Raw genomic sequence first — 20345 nt, 5'->3', positions numbered from 1 at the left:
AATGAAAAAATCAAGACATTTATCTTTAATTTCAGTTTGACCTATAACATCAAAAATTAAGCATTTCATGATGTAACGCCTTCACAAACGTAACACTGAATCTCATTCTACATTCCAATTAACAAAAAAAACTGTATTACATCAATTTATCTATAACGGAACGCCTTGGCAACTGCAAAACAGGCAAACAAACAAACGCAATACTAAAAAACAATTGCCATCGCCCATTTTGCCAATTAAAAAGCGACCTTACACTGATAAAAATAAAGTGTATTATCCTATAGTGTTAATTTAGATGAAATCATGTTATTGAGTGTTTATCTAGTGTTAATTGTGCGTCTGTGGTTGGTATAAACAATGATGGGGTCAAATGCCATTGACATACATAATACGGTATGTGACGTAAAATTGATCAGTTTAAAACCATCTGTTTGTTCGATTCGATGATAAACTTATTGAAGTTATTTCGTGTTTTTATTTCAGTAATTTGGTGTTTGTTATGGCTTTTGATGTAATTGGGAAAAAATATAGTCATTGCTCGCAATTACATCATTATCAAAAAGTTTGTAAGTAGATAATATAGTCAGGCAAAAATGGCATCCTATATAGGTCAGATTTGACCTGCATTTGATATTTTAAATATGTACATTATGTGAACTTTCATTGCTTAAAACTGCTGAACTGCTTTCATTTTCCATCCCTTTATTGAAATGAAATTAAAACCTCAGGCTTTAGGTTTACAATTGACCATTTAGGTATTTTTTGTTAAGATTTCGTGCCATAATAAGGTTCATATATTATGGGCTTTGCTCAATTAGTTTATCTCTATCACAAACGTTAATAAATTAAGCTTACGTACTTATACAGATATGAACAATGTTTATTTCACAATAACCATAATCTAAGCCATTGTATCGATTCTTCTATAATTATACAATTATCTATTGTGACCTTTTATTCGTAATAATTTCCTCGTTAACAATGATGCAAATGTGTCTTTAATCTATTCCAATATTATAAAGCTGAAGATTCTTTGTATCTTTTAAAAAGCTTCTGCTGGCAGTTTCACTTCCGTCCCGTTGGAAATGCTACGCTTATCCGGACCAAAAGTAGACTCATGGAATTTTAAAATTTGTCTAGTACTTACTGTTCAGCTTTTAAATATTAGTATAGATTATTATAAGTTCCGAAGATCTTGTTGAAACCTAAAGAACTATACAAAATTTTCTAGCAGCTTAAATAGCATTGGCTTACCTATACCTTAGTACAGTGGTTCTTAACCTTTTTGACATGAGGGACCACTTTAACTAAAGTTTGGCTTGCCAGGGACCACCTCATCGGTTTACCTAAATTAAAACTAATTTCTTTATTATTTATCAAAAAAAATCTGAATTTTTGGGTCAGTTCTACTCAAAGCTAAACGCATGTCGGCAGTTGTGTAGGTAAGCAAATGCAAATAAAGAAAAACTTGCCTATGTAGTTTCCAAATGCGCGAGCGAAGCGAGCGCGAAACTTTTATCGGACTTAAACTAAATATTACGTAAAATGTAGCCCAAACGTATTTAACTTTTTATTTGTTGACAAATGCAAAAATAAGGGCATATAGGTTTTGAATACGCGAGCGAAGCGAGCGCGAAATTTTTATCGGACTTAAAACGAAAATTACGTAAAATTTTGCCCAAACGTACTGAACGTTTTGCTTGTTAACAAATGCAAAAATAAGGGCCATAATATATAGTTCCTGAATACGCGAGCGAACCGAGCGCGAAATTTTATCGGACTTAAACCAAATATTACGTAAAATTTATCCCAAACGTACTTAACTTTTTGTTTGTTGACAAATGCCAAAATAAGGGCATATAGTTTCTGAATACGCGAGCGAAACGAGCGCGAAATTTTTATCGGACTTGAACCAAATATTACGTAAAATGTAGCCCAAACATACATTTTCATGAATATAATGTCAAAGTAGGTACGACACACCCGATATACGTCCATGCGAAAACCCCCGCTCGCAATTATAAGTCGATAAAAATTAAGTTAGATAACGTATAGCAACGTCGTGAAGCTAAGCTTCGCGGACCACTTGGAATGCCTCCAGGGACCACCAGTGGTCCGCGGACCACCGGTTAAGAACCACTGCCTTAGTATAAGCATTCCAAATTAAAACTATATGCCCCAGGATTAAGTTCCAAAATAGACTGCCACCACCTTTAAGGCGGATAACCTATGACTTATATAAAACATAGGAATTTTCCAATGACACGCTTGTTGTTATTAAATAAAATAGGTACTGCTTATTGAGAAATTCGTGTGTAAAAGATCTCATTGGATTGGTGATAAGGCATTCGTAATGACGTTATCAAAAGTAATTATAAACGTCTACCGACGTGTGCAATATTTAAAATATTTACAAATGTAAATTAAATTGCACGCGAAAAGGCGGTGTCCCATTATATCTGTCTCTCTCGTCCCACAATATTGAATCCTTTCTTATTTCCTTCCTCTCTTAAGTAAGATGTTTGAGATAAACTAAAAATTGAGTGACTTTAACAAGTTGCATTACAATTTTTTTATCAATTCGTAACCCTTACCATATTACCACTCAATACTTATATAATACTTTTTGAGAAACGGGAATTGAATAAGGAGATCAGGTAGGCAATCGCTTTCTGTAAAACATTGGTATTCAGCTACTACAGTTTAGACTGGAAGCCGACCCCAACTAGTATGTTATGAAAAGATTTGCATTTGATGATGCTACACTAGGAATAAACTATGTACTCTAATTTGTGTTAGAACAGTTAGAACCCAATTTTTCTTACTGGCACGCGGTACATCGGCATAGTTTATAAAACATAGATAACGAACTCTAGATGCCAGAGTGCATCAAGTCTTGCACTAATGCAGTTAGAACCGGTTCTTATCATGCTCATACATAATAGAACTTTTGTCGGCCGATCACTCATGGATTAGTTTCTCGCCATGTTAAACAAGACCGTAGAAAGACTTAAATATGGACGTAAGTAAGTTTTACAGGTGGCATCATCCCATTTATGACTGTCTATCTTGTCTTATATAAGAGAAACGCGAGCATCTTCCCGTAACCGGATAAAATATAGCCTACGTCACCCGGGAATAGTGAACAGTAAAGGAATTTTTCAAATAGGTTCAGTAGCTTCGAAGTCTTTACTTTTGTAAAGAAACAAAACCAAAGAAGTTTTAATTCTGTCACTTAAATTGTGCCCAAGCCACGGTTTTTAAAGACCCAATTTTGCACTCATTCGTTATTGTACTGGTGATTAATGCTCAATCCTTCTCCGTGTGAGAGGAGGCCTGTGCCCAGCAGTGGGACGACAAAAAAGGCTGTAACGTTATTGTACTACATTTGTCATGTCCCAAAACTTCATAATTATCAAGTCCTCAAACCAACTCACCAACATATTTAATGCCCTCAGCCTTCAGCCCATCGACTGCCCTCTGCAAGACCTGTTCCTTTACATCCAGGAGCTGGTCGGGGGTGATGAGGGGACATGGGCAGTAAGCTCCCATACCCCCGGTGTTAGGCCCTGTGTCGCCGTCACCGACCCGCTTGTGGTCTTGAGCTGGGGGCATCATGGAGACTGTTTCTCCATCTGTGAAGGCCAGCACCTGGAAGGAGTGGAGAATTTGGTGTGGTGGAGAATTCAGTGTATGATTAGAACTTCCATTTGATGATGATATACACCAAATAAGGTAAATATTATAGTTAAAAAGTTAGCCAAATATTTTTGGCAAAACATGAGTTACGCCATCTTATCATCATATCTTTCCAAATATTGTAAATGCGAGTCTGTATTCACGATAAAATTACTGAACCGATTTAAATAAAATTTGGTACACAAATGCTCTAAAGCCTGACAAAGGAGAAAAGCTGCTATTTATTCCAACACAGGTGGAACCACGTGGAACAGCTAGTTCTTGATATATTGCACTTTTGAGATCAAAAATAATCAGCTAGGGTAGATATGTGCTGTGTGCTTTGCATGTTGTTTGCCTGAGAATTTGAATCGGCAGAAACTTAAAGTAGCTCATTCAAATAAAAGAAAAATGCTCAATAATAATTGTATCTGCTTAATGCAGTGTCACGTGCAAACTCGTGAGACAAATGTAATCATCAGAAATTATATAATCAACAATGAAAACAATGTCTTCTAAACATCTTAATATTCATACTGTGACCTTTAAAATATCGAATGACAAACAACTTTATTATTTCTCAAAGGTTTATCAATAAATACTGACTAATTACAATTGGCGCTGAAATCATTCGTTATCGGAACCCCAATGGGTGTATAAAAAAATATGTGATGACTTGACCCCTGATATCATATGTTGGCGTTCTCAGATACGTTAATGTTTCTGGATAAACAAGTATTGTAATGTGCGGGTCAAACTTGGTGCTTTTTGAGGCTAATAAAGAAAGAGTTTCGTGTCCACATATATACCATAACGAGAGGGGTAATTTTTGGGATGTTTTTAGCGTTCCAATTATTACTTTCATAGTATATATAGTTATAGTAAGACGGGGTGGTTTTCGTTTCTATGTTGTACGTTGATGACATTATTTTTATTCTACCTGGATATAATAAAGGCACAAGTGCATTTAAAATCAACGTTAACCAATTTACATTTATCAATATAACAAAATACCTGTAGAGTCATGCAAATATTAATAGTAGTCGGAGGAGGTGTGGGAACTGTGTCTACGTGCGTTTATACACGCAACGATACTTTTCTCAGATAATTGAACGTCGACCTTTCTTTACGGATCTACAAGAACATACACAAAATACACATGTACATACATAATCGTTACATTCCGATCAAAGTGCAAACCTATTTTGATGAATTTTAATTGTATCTTATATTAACTAGCTGTTCTTCGCGGTTCCACCCGCGTACAGAGGGAACTTCTTGCAACACCTTGATAAAAAGTAGCCTATGTTCTTTCTTAAACTGTCTTCGTAACTTTCTTTAAATCAGCTCAGTTGTTTTTGCGTAATACACAGACCGAGTAACTTTCGGATTTTTGTTAATGAGTAAGACCGTAGCTTGACTATTTATTTCCTGCTATAGAGTTTTTTTTTTTTGCATGATTTTATTCATAAACACATAAAAATACTAACCGAAACCTCATCACCCTCGAGCAGCTCTTCAATAACGACAGTCTGTCCAGCTGAACCGTATTTCGCGTCAGTGAGGATCTCGTCAACAGCTTGGCAAGCCTCCTCCTTGGTAGTGGCCACTACCACACCCTTGCCAGCGGCGAGACCTGATGCCTTCACTACTAAGGCTGGGAAGGGAGCACTGTTGGGGAAATAAATAAAGTTAATTCGAAATCAAAATGAAGTTCAGTACTTTATGAACATAAAAAATATACAAGGGCACCCCCCAAAACATCTATACCATTTCTTAGGTGTCATTGCTGGGAAGAAGTGGCGCAACAAACTCAACAGCAGATTCTATCATCAATCAACTTCACTTTTCACAGTGCAACACTGCAGGGATATCTCAGGTCTCAGAGAGCGTAAAAAGGATTGTGTGTTATGAGATAGGATTAAGCAAGGAAGTATGAAAGTGGCGTGGGTAACGAGAAGCTATATGGAAACCAGCTGTCATGATATGGGCATGTTATTTTACCGAGGAAGGCATCTTCGGCATCCTAGTGCCATCATCTAGACTCAACAACCCTGATATTGACGTCTACGTACACACATAAACATCCAAAGGCTATTCTATTTACATCCAATCTTTTTATAATGAGAGTATTATCTTTCTTCTCATTACCACAAGTGGGCCAATGTCAGAAGTTATTTTTATGTTGTTTGTATAATTTATATGCATTGGACATCCTTGATTTAATGTCCTTTGACTTAATTAAGTTTATCTTCGTTTTGAATTCACCAGAAACATTTTATCGCGCCTGAGAGCATCGACACGACTATGAGCCTTGAACTGTCGTAATATCATTTATGTAACTATCTATGTGCGAAAAGGGATATGGATTTGTAGAATTCTTCTTAGTAAATATCAAGATTATCACTCTGATTTACTTCTTCAATAAGGAAGATGTGACCATGCCTAGCTAAAGCATTTGTAACCTATACTTACAAGGTAGCCTATTAACTATAAACGCGGACACTATCTACCGGAGAAAACTAGACATATCCAATTTCCCTATCACCTCATTATCTTCAATGTACTCTTATTATAAACATAAGATTACCACAAGTTACTCTTTGCGCAGCTATAGCCGATAGTCACAGGTTAGCGACAATTAATCCTAATTACGTAAGTAGAACGGCTATTTTATCGAAAGTTAGTATTATAACATAGTTCGGAATAGAGATTGTGAAAGGGGCTCGTGTGTAAACAATAAACAAGTTGCAAGTTCCGGGATGCACAGCAAGATTATACAAAACTTGAGGTCCACACGTAATTTTCGATTTTTTAAGGCACTTTAATACAAAGAACTACATATATCTAATGTTTAAAAAAATACTAAAGTGGACCAGATCAATGTTTTTATTGGTAGAGGATCGCTATCTACAGGCAGAGTCATTTTACTGCAAGCTTACGGCCTTCTTGCCTGCATCCAATATAAAAATTCAAATAAAAACAAAAGACTTACGTATTAATAAACTCCTTAGCAGCAACAGCATCGGTGAAGGACTTGTGCCTCGCGGTAGGGATCTGGTACTTGTTCATGAAGGTCTTGGACCAGTCCTTGTCGGCCTCTATCCTGGCTCCAGCCTTGGTGGGGCCAAAACACTTGATGCCGAAGGGAGCGAGGTTGTCCACGATGCCATTGGCTAAAGGATCCTCGGGACCAATCACTACGTAGTCTATTTCGTTGTCTTTGCACCATTTTGCTATGGCCTGTAATAGAAATGTTAGAGTAAAATGATTTGCTAGTAAAATTATTGAGGGAAAATACGATTGGATTTCCATCCAAAAGTCTTAGACCTAGACTGCAGTTTTTGAAAGATCGTCTATAGTTGAAACTTGATGTACATTTTGTATACTTCTTAATTATAATGAGATAAGAACTGAACATTCCGAAAACTGACTATTCAGAAGTTTCAACGTCCGAAATGTTTTGTCTCTGCATATTCTAATTAGTAATATCAATTAAGTCCCACTATTGTTGCCACCCACAATCTCCCAACTACGTCATCTGCTTACCCCTCAGATCTGTCATAGATACATATTACGCTAAACGCAGCATTTCGAATGACAACTGAACTTGGTCCGGCAAGTGCTGAACTTCAAGATAAAGGTACCTTCGGGTTATCGCGCATACACGAGCGTCTATTAAAATCTATAAACAGTTGTTTTTGATCGAGGGTACCTATGTATGCGTCGCGTGTACTCACTTGATTTGACGACTCGTTTTATATGTGGGCTATTTAGGTATCTGTGTTGGTCAAAGGAGAATATTCTCGGTCCCTCCAGTTAGGTCAGAAGCAATTTAAATTGATTTTGTACCTACTAGAATTTAAATGCAAGTGCAAGTTGCATTATCAGGTCAACCTTCAAATCAAAAGTGAATTGAGTACAAACATCTTCATATTGCTGCCGCATCACTTTCCATTGCACAAGATAACGGACAACAATAGTGTCTAACAAGTTTCGCAAACCTACGATGAATGTGAAAGTATCCCAAAGTTTACGGAATTGCAGTAAATAAAAGTTAAAATACGCTTCATGATTCGATTGTCTTATCAAGGACCTAGACAGCCAAACGACAGCAGTGACCAAGAATGGTGCAAGACCAAGTTCAAAATTGGAATACAAAACAAATGATCGCTAGGGCAAGAGTCAAGCGACAGCTTAGCAACCAAGAAGAAGATTAGGTACATGTGACACAAGTTACCGATAGCAGATCAACGCACAAACAATGTAGGATGATGAAATGTTTAGCTCTAGCAATACTACAATGTCTGCTGTAATACTAATTACATAAGGGCCAGACCCCTGGCAGTTGTTTTCACACCCGTTGAAATAATTCCTACTTGATAACTGAAGAAATGAAAAACATATCGTAGCTGTTATCGGCTCGCGCAATTCGCAAGACTCCTATGTCAGTAGAGTACTATTGTCGGTTTAAGTTATAGGCAATATTGCATGTCTGTCCAATTAAAATAATCATAACATGAGATAATGTTCGGTCAGTTTTACGACCCATAATACATCTTCGTTCGATCGTTCGTATTCAGGGTACTGGCAGCATGTTTGTGGGGAGTCTGGCCAACTTGGGTCTTGGATTCTGTATTATCCCTTATGCTTTAATTATTACAAAATTTAGACTTTAAACCAGTGTCATTTAGCACAACGAAAGAAGAACTACGCCGTGAGCAACTCCCGAAGTGGCTTTCGTTATGAGACCTAACAGTTGATTACGAAACATTGTGAAGGGCATCGCCTGCGTGTGTGACCTGATTTGCTAAACGAAACAAATTATAATGGGCTGAAATTGCCTGTCGCTTGTGAATGACAAGTCCCGAATATCAGTCTCAAAAATTTATGAAGACTTCTAGCTCGAATTATAAGCATTTTGAACAAATATGCCTTGGTAGGTATATACGCAAGAAGGTTCTACGTCCTTAAGGCCGATAATGAACGTTAAGCTTCAAAAGTCATAGTTGTACGTCAAACAAACTGCTATGTATTTTCTACTGCTATGCCATCAGCCATAAACATGCATAAACTGTACTTAAGGAACAACCAACTACTAACTGATAAGTTCTGGATGAAGTTGAAGAACATATTAATAAGAGGGGTCTAGATAAGAGGTCGGCTTTTCGGCACTCCAATATCATTACGTCTGGATAACTTTATCCGTCTATAAATATCGAAAACATCATCTCCCGTCATACTTATTTATCACTGTAGGTACATATCCCGGTAACTAACCGAACGACAGTTACCGCGTGATAAAAAGTCAATTAAAAGCACATTTCGTACAACTGTTACTATAATCTAAGGTCATCGACTCCATATCTATGTTAGATACTGATAGGCGAAGGTTAGGGAGCATGAACACTTTTCTTATACTTTTTATTTGCTTTGTAACTTGTGGGAATGCTTTCACACATGATGGTTGACCTTAGCACCAAATTTTTTGTTACTAGGGGAGATTAGGGACCTGTTATTGTTACCTACTAAATTTCCAAATGAGTTAAGATTAATGATTTTAATGGTACATGGTGTGATATTTTAGTAACTATCATTATTTTTGCAGTTCGCACCTATATTCATTTTTGTTTACATTAAGATTTTTACATTCTATCATAATCATAATTTTCTTCACAGTAAAAAAATAATGTTTATTCTGTTAGATTGCTACCGAATACTTACAGTAAAAAACGCAAAAACTCACAAACTTTGAACTTGTTTGTGCTTTAATTTTTTCTGTAGTTTATAAAAAATTGATACAAGATTGTTATTGTCAATTTTATTAGCTACAATAATGATGAAAAAACCGAGTATATTTCACTTGCAAATATAATATTTTATTAAATTGCTTATTTTTGTCCAGATTTATATCATCAGTGTTTATTGCACTGCACTGGATATTGAACAAACATGAGGTCTTTGGAGTGCATAATTGAATACTAGGGCATTTAACTTTTATTGAGACAAAAACATATGAAAACTCCAACTTTTTTCTCAATTTTCACTATGTTGATAATGAAACTAGACTGAATTTCCACTTTGAAGAGGTACGAAACATTTAATTGGAATTAATTATAGATTTACAAGTAATCTCTAAAAGTAAAAATATTTGATTCTTTGTATGCTTATTTTTAAAAAATGATTACACTGTTGAAAAGCTACTCTATTTCCGGTGAACATAGACTATATTTTATGCAGGTATGAGCAGTAGCTCAGAAAACGGCTTGTTGTAGTAATCAATAGGGGAGGCCCAGGTTCAGCTGTGTTCATCCTAGGGAGATGACGATGAGCAGTCTAACAGCAAAATGGCATCTCTAATAAAATTATTAACATCATCTATGATGACTAAATGACATAGTTTTAATTAATAGAACATGGAAAACTCATCATCTGCCTAGCCTTTTCCCAACTATGTTGGGGTCGGCTTCCAGTCTAACCGGATGCAGCTGAGTACCAGGGTTTTACAAGGAGCGACTGCCTATCTGACCTCCTCAACCCAGTTACCTGGGCAACCCGATACCCCTTGGTAAGACTGGTTGTCAGACTTTCTGGCTTCTGACTACCCGTAACGACTACCAAAGATGTTCAAATGGCAGCCGGGACCTACAGTTTATCGTGCCATCCGAAACACGGAAGAACTCATTATGACAAGATGGTCACCCATCCACGGACCGACCGCGCCAAGCGTTGCTTAACCTTATGATCGATCGATCCGCGCGGCTTTGACTTAGCCACGAGCTCTTCGAACTTCTTCTTCTCTTCTTCTCTTCGAGAACATGGAAAACTCTGTGGGAATAAAACTAGTCAAAGATAAACTAAATATAATAGTTAATTAACTATAAATAACTTACTGATAAGGTAGCTAATGATAATCTAATTATTTTTCTTTTAAGTAAATCAATTAAGGCATGCTCTAATTAACAAAGAACAATCAAATTATTATATTTTGTATGAGAAACTACTTAATGGTGGTTTAAAGTAATTAATAAACATTAGTGTAGAGGTAGAATTAAATGTTTATCTCTTTTATGTAAATCATATTAATTCGCCTCTAAGATGACCCACTGATCATTATTTACTCACTGACCATTAAATATTTTATCATTTTGTGTTTTTTTACAAATGAAATAAATAAATACTTTGACTTTGAAACACATCAAAACTTCAGCTTTTCTTCGTGATAATATCACGTTGTGTTCCTTACAACATACACATGCACGAAAAGTATTTAACCAACTTTTCTAATAAGAAACTTACGGGATAATCTTTAATGTTGAGATCGACGCATTCCACTTTGCTGGTGGTGGCGATGCCGACGCTGCCGGGCGCCGCATACACTTGCGCCACAAACGGGGAGTCAGCCAGCTTCCAGCATAACGCATGTTCCCGACCACCGCCGCCGATCACCAAAACTTTACCACCGGACATCCTACCTTGTTTACTAAAACTTAGCCTAAACGTCACGTGTCCAAATTACAAAAAACTAACGCAACTTCCAGCTAACATTGACCAGTAAACGCTGGAGCTGATTCAAGTTTACTGTTTAAAACTGAGACGCAGTTATGTTTAATTAACGAAATTCATTTATTTTATTATGAACCGCCGTCTCTGACACGCGCAAACTTTTAAATGAATGACGATTGTCGATTTGACGTTGTTGACGTTTTCGTTTTGTACTGGTGTAGTGAGCCGGACCAGTGATGTACCGATAGATGTCGATAAAAATAATATTTTATTATAAATCTTCAGTTTTCGATTTAGTAAATGTTATGTTCACAAATTGGAGTACAGTTTATTGCAGTTATACTCCACAACTTCAGGCTGTCCTGTCCATTTCTAATTCGCACACTGAAAGTCAATATTGATGAAATACGTAAAAATGCAATTAAAGTGCAAGTGCCGAAAACCTCTGTGATTATTACTAACTTTACTAGTTGAGATTAAAAGAAAATTCATGAGTTTGAGCCTAATCCTACAAATCCTTAAAAATAAAACCTACTTCTAAAAAGGTCGTAAATGGTGGTATATATTCCTCTAGATTTTGTAAAGATTTTTTATACATCCGATCACTTTATCGATATCGGCATTTTATCTTGAGTTGACATCTCTATGATAAAGTACTTCGGCTTGGTACTTGGAATGTCGCATTCGATTTATCAATATCTTACTCAACTCAAACAAGTGCAAAACGACAGAGGTCAAACTTTTCTGTATTCAGAGATAAAATTACATCATTACGTTGAATAAAAGAATGAAATATAGCTGATACAAAAAGTAATAACTACACAATATAAATTCTTGAACATTATTGACCACTGGAGTTTCCAGGGTCAGTTATTTAGTAGTTTCATTCGGTCTCAATTCGCTATTGATGTCGTAGATTTATAATAGCTATGCATATTACTATAGTGTTTTGGAGTTAGCTAATGTGCCCATCGATATTTACTTCGTTTGCCCGAACGATTAGGTTTTCGTGCTTACCCTGTAGTACTTTGAGCCAAGCCTGAAGTCGGTTGGTTGGGATGTCCTAATGATGCTTCCTTTTTTGAGAATGGGACTTGACAACTGTTCTACTACCGTCATTGAAGCTCCGATAAAAATCAGACATATTTATGAATTAAAGCAGATGTAGAACGAAACTCTGTGGTATAATCCATATAAATGATATCACAGCACAGATCAGTTAATTAATAAGCATCTTTAATTAAAACAAATCAATCGTTTATTACTTCACTTTATACATAATTTTGCTTAATTCTAAAAAGTGCTGATGGAAATATTATGAAACAGAAAATCATTCCTATAATTTACGTAAGTACCCAACTTAGTAATGAGAAAATATTTGTAGAACTTATTTCTCATTACTAATTTGAGATTCAAAATAACCGCCACAACATTAATTTTGCACCTCATTCCGAGTTTAGCATGGAGATTTGTTCACTTTTTTGTTGAAAACGTTCCGGCTTACTCAGATTTTATCTTCTGCTTGACTTGTTTTTCTTGTAAATAATTATGTTTTATTTATCACATTTTATAGTTTTAAACGTAAGTTTTAAAGGCTCTTTAATAAATATATGTAATCAACACAGCAATAAGTTTTTAGATGTATAAATAGATTTGGAGGTAGGTCGTAAGGGAACTGAGTGAATGTATGGAACGGTTCTAAAATGGCGAATTTATTCGTTCTTGTCATTTTGCTGTGATGCTTGCTCGCTGTGTAAAAACTTGTATTTTGTTGCTATAAAATGGCTGACACCGGACTACGTATGAATTTTGCTGCCCTAAAGAGGGCAGATCCATACGCCAGAGAAATAATCGACAGTGCTACCCACGTTGCGCTTTATACATTCGAAGAGAACGAATGGGAGAAAACTAACATCGAGGGTGCTTTGTTTGTGTACAGTAGAAATGGTGAACCGTACCATAGTTTAGTGATTATGAACAGATTGAGTACGAATAACCTAATCGAACCAGTGTCGAAAGGAATAGAATTGCAATTGAAGGAACCTTTTCTTTTGTATCGGAACGCCAAGTGTCGTATTTACGGCATATGGTTCTATGATAAAGACGAGTGCGTTAGAGTTGCGACAAAACTAAATTCTTTGATCAAAGAGTCGTTGAAGCAAGTACCTGGCGACAACATGCCACAGAATGCGGTTTACAATGCGTCAACACCAAGTGCCCCCGTCGATATATTCAGCATGTTGAGCAAGGCCCAGGACGACTTCAACTCCAACAAGGGTCTCGTTGCTAGCAAATGTGATTCAACTCCGTCACGGGCACCGGACATGACGTCGCAGAGCGTGATGGACTTCTTCGCGAAAGCCGGGAGTGGTGCGGCAGCGCAGATGCCGGCGGTGTCCTCGCTGCCGTCGCCCGGGATCTTTGGGCCTCGTCCGACAGACGCGCGCGAGGTGCCGCAGCTGCTGCAGAGGCTTATGAGTAATCCTGCACATTCTGTTGAGCATATAGAGAAACAACAACGCTCTGTGACACCACAAGAGGCCCAAAGCTCAAATGGCAATATGAATTTGGATTCAGCAATAAGACAAAACTGTGGGTTCCCATTGAAGTCGACTCCTATTGATAAACCAAGTCAGCAGAGGATATCTGGTATGAAGAAGGGCCCGTTGGATTCAAGTGACACTAATGGCATAATGCCATTGGAGAGTGAGTTGAATTTGATGCACATTTCTTCTCCAAAGCCGACATCTCCTCTGGCCACATACTTGAATCAATCGCAGGACATCAGCCACACGGTAAGCTCTTTTAATGGTAGCAAACTGGAAGATATTGGAATGTATCCTATGATTGAGACTGTGTCAACTCAGCAGAAGCCGGCGCTGATGCCCCCCACCATGTTCACGGCCAGCACGGGTGGAGATGTCCAGCCCTCGCCTGAGCCCCTCACTAGGAACCAGCTGCTCCAAGCTTTCAATTATCTACTGAAACATGACGCTGACTTTGTGAACAAATTGCATGAGGCTTATGTTAAATCCTTTTCAGAAAAGGCATTCTCTGTGTCATAAAATTCATTCTTTGATAAGTGGCTGCTATCAACAGTTGCACACATTAAAGTATAAAATGTACAGCCGTAATTTGAATATAAACAAACAGTATAAACTGAATCTTCTTTAAAATGTTGTGTAGACCCTCTAGTTTTGTAGTGACTCATTGTTTGGAGTATTTTTAAATAAGTTTTAAACCTTGACTGTAACCTGTACAGAGAATGAATTTTAGTGACTAATCTTCTTTTAATTTGGACAGAAGTCAAGAAGGTCCCTTAAGCCGCTACTTGTGATATTTATATTGGCTACAGCTTAAGGTTATATTCAAAATCCATTATATTTGAGCAATAAGTACCTTCAACTTAGTTCTAACCATGAGTTCTTTGCAATATTATTATATGTACAACATTTTTAAAGACAATACTATGACTACTTTGACAAATACGCTTTTCTAAGAGATATTTTTATTGACTTGATGTGCTACATTAAACTTCCATAATTTTAAAAGAAAAAAAAGTTCTTTTAATATTATAAGGACTGCAAAAATTTGCTATATCTTTACAAGAACTATTGTAACTCATTACAGCGTAGGCATCAGATTTTTTAGGTTTTATTGTATGTTAAATGTTTTTATTTCATGTAAAATTTTGTCAGTAGCTAATAGTAAGATTTGTCCCTTTTGTTTTTTATATATCTAGTTTTTCGGTCAAATTTTAGTATGAGAATTGAATGTTATACAAAACAGAAGACTAATATACATTAGATACAGGGGAAATCAAATGATAATATTGGTTAAAAATGTTTTTCTTCAAAGATGTAAAATTTAGTCACTTGTTTAGGGAGAAAAAATAATTTCGTAAGTCATATTTCTCCTAAGAATCAACTTTCTAAGGATGGTGTGTTGTGCTAGGCACACTGAAAATAAATAAGTTCAATTGCCAGGAAGTCAGAACTTCCAAAGGGATCTACCATCTACTCCCTTTAAAAGTCACCATTTCTAATCTGAAATGGAATATGTACTTTGCCAAACTATAAAATCACCTTTCAAATATGCATGGTCGAATTAAATCGACGACCATTTTGTTTATTGTAAATCATAAAACATGAATAAATAAAACAAAAAAATGTTGATACTTTAGAAAACATCTTTAAAATTTAAAACCATCTCTGTGCTTGTACATCTAATGCTCTTTGACAATGTTATTACCTGTAAGAAAATTATACATTTGGACAGATTTTAATGTTGTGTGGAGATATTTTTGTTTAGTCTCATTACAAGGGAGCACAATTTGACGAAAACTAATTTTGGCCTACATAACATTGATCCTGTACAAATATAAATTAGTTTGATTACAAAACTGTGTTAATTTTGAAATGCTCCCACAATCCTGTCTAACTTTTTGTAAACACATAGGTCCGGCGATAATAGTTTTTGACAATTTTCAGTTAGAATGTTATCATAAAAATAGTCTCAAATTAAAGGGTTCATCGAATTACTTGCTTTATTTTATTTAATTACCTTTTCCATAAGACTGAAATAACATGTAGTACTTGGATTACAGCCACCTATTTATATTCTATCATGTCTTCTACAGTATGTATGATTACCCACATAAACTTATTTAAAATTTCTGTATATGCCCCAGAATAATTTTTTCGTCTACGGAAATCAAACAGCTGGCTTGTAGGCTGCAATTCTATGGGTGTTGCTAAGGCTTGACAACAATGTTATTTTCTGATTCCTATTTAAAACCTCAATTAGTTTAATCTCGGCGTATCTGCACTATCTCAAATCTCTAAGGTGTGGTTGATGTCATTAATGTAAAAACTGATTCATTACGCATGTTCATACTTGTGTAAAGAATGACATCATACAAAACTGTACTAAGGAATAAGAATAGCTCAAGGAGTGTGAGAAAAGTACATTTTAATTTTTCCACCCCTTTCATTCACTTTTAAGTGTGCTTATTCAATCGTACTTGGCATATATTATACCTAAAACTACAAGCAGCTGGAATCCAACCCGCACCTGCGTTTGCGCTGGTGTCTGGTCATCTGGTGTTGTCTGTTGCATAACTGGTCAATGTTGCCAGAGCTAAATAAAAACAATACAAAATAAAACAATGGAATTTGTTGAAATCGATTTAATATTGCTATATTACAAATCGCTTTTGAACTTTGAACAACCAGTTGAGACCGCAATATTACAGTTTTCAATATTTTTTAATCGCCAACATTGGCGTGTCCACGTTTCTATTTAAACAGTAAACATTTATCAAACTTTACAGTCGTATTTACATATTTTAACCACAGCGTCATTCATTAAGTACATGACTACATGTATACTTAACCTCTTGATGATAATTGAAAGAATAATTTGTTCTTTGATTGTTGTCATTTACGAGAATTTTAATTTAGTATTCTTTTAAAAATAGGGTGCATATAAAAATGTGTTTCGCCACATAAAATGGCGTAGCATTTAATTCTAATGGTGAAAAATACTTATAGAATACTGTTAGTTATGATGACACTGCAATAAAAATATTTAAAACGACTTTAAATCCATACATTACAATTTACATGGAAATCTCTATGATTGGTTGTATTTAAGTGTGCTTGCGCCTTCGCCATTTCGGTATTTACAAATAAAGGATGATTTGGGAATATTTTTAGAAAAAATAACACCTAATTTTGACATGTATTCCATACAGTTATAAATTGTGCTATGCTTTTTGTGAATACAATATTTATTTCGATGTTTCAAATGTTCTTTATGAGTAGTCTTGGTCATATTAATTTGCTTATGCAAAACCGTACTAAAAACAGTATTATATGGATGTTGTGAAAAAATAATATGAATACAAGTTCATAATCTCTCACACAAAACATTTGAAGCACGTCTAACTGGGTTGTCAACAGAAAAATTACTTGTAATCTCACTGTAAAACGAATCACCCTGTGAATTTCAAAATGGATCTATGTTATCTACAGATAAAGTATATTATGTACATGAAAAAAATTGCATTACATGAGCCTTCTCGGGCACACTAGTTAAAAACTTAATTAATTATATTCAGAAAATTCTTGGTTGAATTGAAAGTAAAATGCATTTGGGGCATTATATTTATAATCGACGCATGGGCAAATTGTTTGGTTACCTTGAGACTGTAAATTAATATACTTATTTTCGATCACCGTACACATTCAAGACGTTTATTTCAAATAGGTAATCCATTTTTATCATACTTGTCCTGAAACAATCTTAGCACTTTTCTATATCAATGCATGAAAAAAATATGATTTAAAAAAGTAATTCCTAACACGGATCTTTATTCCATAGTTTGAACTACCTTTTATTTTATTTCATACATTTTTGTTCAAAAACGTGCGCTTATTTTGTTAACATTTCAGGACCTGTATGATAAGAAGTCTAGGATAACCAAAATCTGTTCGCCTATGGCCGCAATCAGGATATCTTTACCCCATACATTTACTGTCAACTTGGCGAGACCTTTTAAGACTTCATCGCCCCTTCTATCATTACACAATCAATGAATAATCAGCCTTATAAACTAAAATAAGGTTTATTTGAAAATCTTGGGAGACTGAAATGTCAATCACGATGTTATGGCCGGCGTTCCTGCTACTACGTAAATTAAATATTTTCGCCAATTGAAGAAGGTGGATAGTTACCTCTGTCGACAACTTTCTACCATTAATGACATAGCAGTTATTTTATTCTAGCTTGCAATCGAAGTTCGAGTAGCAAGAAGGCTGCCTTGTACGACAATTTGGTTAACAGTCCGTTATCAGTGTAGGCATGTAATTTTTGCAAAAACATTTAAAAAAACATTTTTGAGTCTCATCTGAATTGTCTTAATTCCATGTACAAGTGTGAACCATTTACATATTTTATGTATTTTTATTAATAAAAGTGAAAAATAGTTTTTAATAAAATTTTACTAATACATACATACATACAAGTTTTTGCAAAAACACCATCGGTAAATGAGTCCTAACAGATTATCATTTTTAATTACTAAAAACTATTTATCTCAACTATTTGGTTTAAAAAAGAACTTTTATTTCTATATAGAAACAATTCAATATAAACTAATCATTATACACGATTTAATGGGATTAAACTAAGAAGACTTGCCGATTCTCGACGTAGAATAACATGTTTTAAAACTTTATACTTTTGTTATCTAGAACCGTTTCATAAAGTGACGAAACAAATTATGAAAACTCGGAAAGATTAGACCGACAATGAAAAAAAAACCGAATAAGATTTTATGTAAAAAGAAAACTAATTTTAATTATAAAAAAAACCAGTGATTTTGATTGATTACTTTATGAAGCGTTTGTAGTAACAAAAATGTAATCGTAACTTTCGGCATACATTTGTACCAGATATCTCGTGTTATCGTACACTATGCTATTGTCATTAAGAGAGGATCACAGCACGTGTGATTTACAAAAGATTAAGGATGCGATACACTGTAGTTAGAAAACACAGTCCGTGTGAACGCACCCTTAGTGATTTGCCGATTTTTAAAATAAAGTTAGTAAAAAGTTTTAGTTTTTTTAGATTAATCATACATTTTAAATTGTGTTGGAGAATATTTTTTTAATCGGAGTTATTTTGTGAATTTTAAATAACCAATTAGAAAAATTGTATTGTCGGTGGAGATATTCAATATAGTATTGAAAAGCTTTTAAAAAGCGGTAAAAACAAAAACTATAACTAAGAGATCACGTTGCGCGTTCAAAAATAGGCAAATCACGCGAGACTGTCCATTAAAAAATTATATTTACATACATTCGTTATTCCACTGGAAGATTATAAAATTATTTGTACCAACATTATTTTCGTGGGATTCAAACTGGGTTAGTTAGAAGGTGGATATCGGGTATTGGCCAAGGAACATAATAAACTGACTTTATGTTAACTTAAGTCAAGTCTAAATCAAAAACATAACACATGATGTTGTAATTAAGTCTATTTTTATTAAAAGAATGGATTAACACTTCATAAGTATTTATGTTTCATACAGATATTGACTCAAATTCATAAACTAACAAATAAAACATTGGTACAAATAATTTTTGAAAATAACTGTTTGAGCAAAACACCTCACTTTTATATTTCAATCATACAATTTTCAACTGGGATTTTCGTTACATTTTAAATCTGGCAACATTGGAGATCGTTATAAAAAGAATTTTACAGTCTGTAACAAGACATGAGATTTTGATTTTGTTAAGACGAATATCCCATGTAGCTCGTGAACTGGTTTGTGGCGCGGCCCTTCCGTAGGTGCAAACCAGTTTGTACTGGATTACGTCATACGGCTTGAGGCGCGGCCCACACTTTTCAAGGAACTTTGAGTACTGTTCTTGTTTTACCCATTGCAAATCTCATACCAAGCTACTAGGCCTGTATATTGGCGAAAAGGTAGTATTTTTTTGAAGTTTTATATAAAAAGTGAGGCGAGTATAAACAAATGTTTCACAATAGCAAGCTTTGATTTTGGTGGGCAGTACGTGTTGGTTTTAATAGATATAGCCATAACTTATTACCTTATATATTTCCTCAATATGTTGATTTTAATGTTGTTTAAGCCTTCTAGTGATTTTCGTTGTATTTATAATTCAGCACAGTTAATTTATCATTTCTATTTACAAAAAAAAAATGTGTTTAAAATCATGGCGATATCTTTTAAAACCTTCATAAGTCTAAAATAAGATATGATTTCATTTCAGGGCTGTCTAGAAATATAAGGAGAAAAAAATAAACAATTACAGTGCCATTTCAGTTTTTAAATTGACTAATATATTTGATCTAAACTGTTCATTTAAAGAGAAGCTTATTTGTATAAAAATCGCCTACACATTGACTGGTATAGACCCACCGAGCTTTCTGTTCAGATCAGTGTTGCTAGCTTTAACTTGATGTTGCCATTTTAGGTTATTTACCAAGAAGAGTGGGAGTTAAAACTCAATTACCCTGCAAATTATATGATGGCGCATTCGCAGATCTGTTACTTTTTGTGGCGCAACACGGCAAAATTTGGTGACATTATGAATATAACCCTCTTTACTAGTTATGGGTAT

General features: G+C 35.1%; 2 protein-coding genes across 4 annotated transcripts in view; one reads left to right on the top strand and one right to left on the bottom strand.

Moving 5' to 3' along the window:
• LOC110379208 (trifunctional purine biosynthetic protein adenosine-3) overlaps positions 1 to 11391 on the bottom strand; it is a 29852-nt gene extending 18461 nt beyond the window's left edge. Inside the window, exons 1-4 of one of the 2 annotated variants that reach the window (XM_064035845.1) lie at positions 10978 to 11391; positions 6674 to 6921; positions 5169 to 5349; positions 3438 to 3651 (exon numbers count right to left, since the gene is read on the bottom strand). In XM_064035845.1, the coding sequence (XP_063891915.1) occupies positions 3438 to 3651; positions 5169 to 5349; positions 6674 to 6921; positions 10978 to 11148 (814 nt within the window). In that variant the 5' untranslated portion in view covers positions 11149 to 11391. The remainder of the gene's footprint in view (positions 1 to 3437; positions 3652 to 5168; positions 5350 to 6673; positions 6922 to 10977) is intronic. The other variant, XM_064035844.1, reaches the window with a different exon arrangement.
• A 1484-nt stretch (positions 11392 to 12875) lies between these two features.
• Positions 12876 to 15724, top strand: LOC110379221 (mRNA-decapping enzyme 1A). 2 transcript variants are annotated; one of them, XM_021338777.3, is made up of 2 exons: positions 12876 to 13979; positions 14055 to 15724. In XM_021338777.3, exons 1-2 carry the CDS (start codon positions 12966 to 12968, stop codon positions 14247 to 14249), a joined length of 1209 nt encoding a protein of 402 aa, XP_021194452.3. In that variant the 5' UTR covers positions 12876 to 12965; the 3' UTR covers positions 14250 to 15724. The 2 variants fall into 2 exon arrangements, with proteins under 2 accessions (XP_021194452.3, XP_021194451.3); XM_021338776.3 differs by having other exon boundaries at positions 14052 to 15724.
• Positions 15725 to 20345: the final 4621 nt, after the last annotated feature.

This window comes from Helicoverpa armigera, chromosome 8 (assembly GCF_030705265.1).
Source record: "Helicoverpa armigera isolate CAAS_96S chromosome 8, ASM3070526v1, whole genome shotgun sequence".
Taxonomy (NCBI): Eukaryota; Metazoa; Arthropoda; class Insecta; order Lepidoptera; family Noctuidae; genus Helicoverpa; species Helicoverpa armigera.
This window is presented reverse-complemented; position numbering and strand designations above follow the sequence as displayed.

What these genes read in the sequence shown, in the direction of transcription:
- LOC110379221 (XM_021338776.3), top strand. Translation starts at nt 12,966, where the DNA reads ATGGCTGACACCGGACTACGTATGAATTTTGCTGCCCTAAAGAGGGCA. An exon ending in CGCAGGACATCAGCCACACG is followed by an intron (nt 13,980 to 14,051) that starts GTAAGCTCTTTT and finishes GTGTCAACTCAG; the next exon opens with CAGAAGCCGGCGCTGATGCC.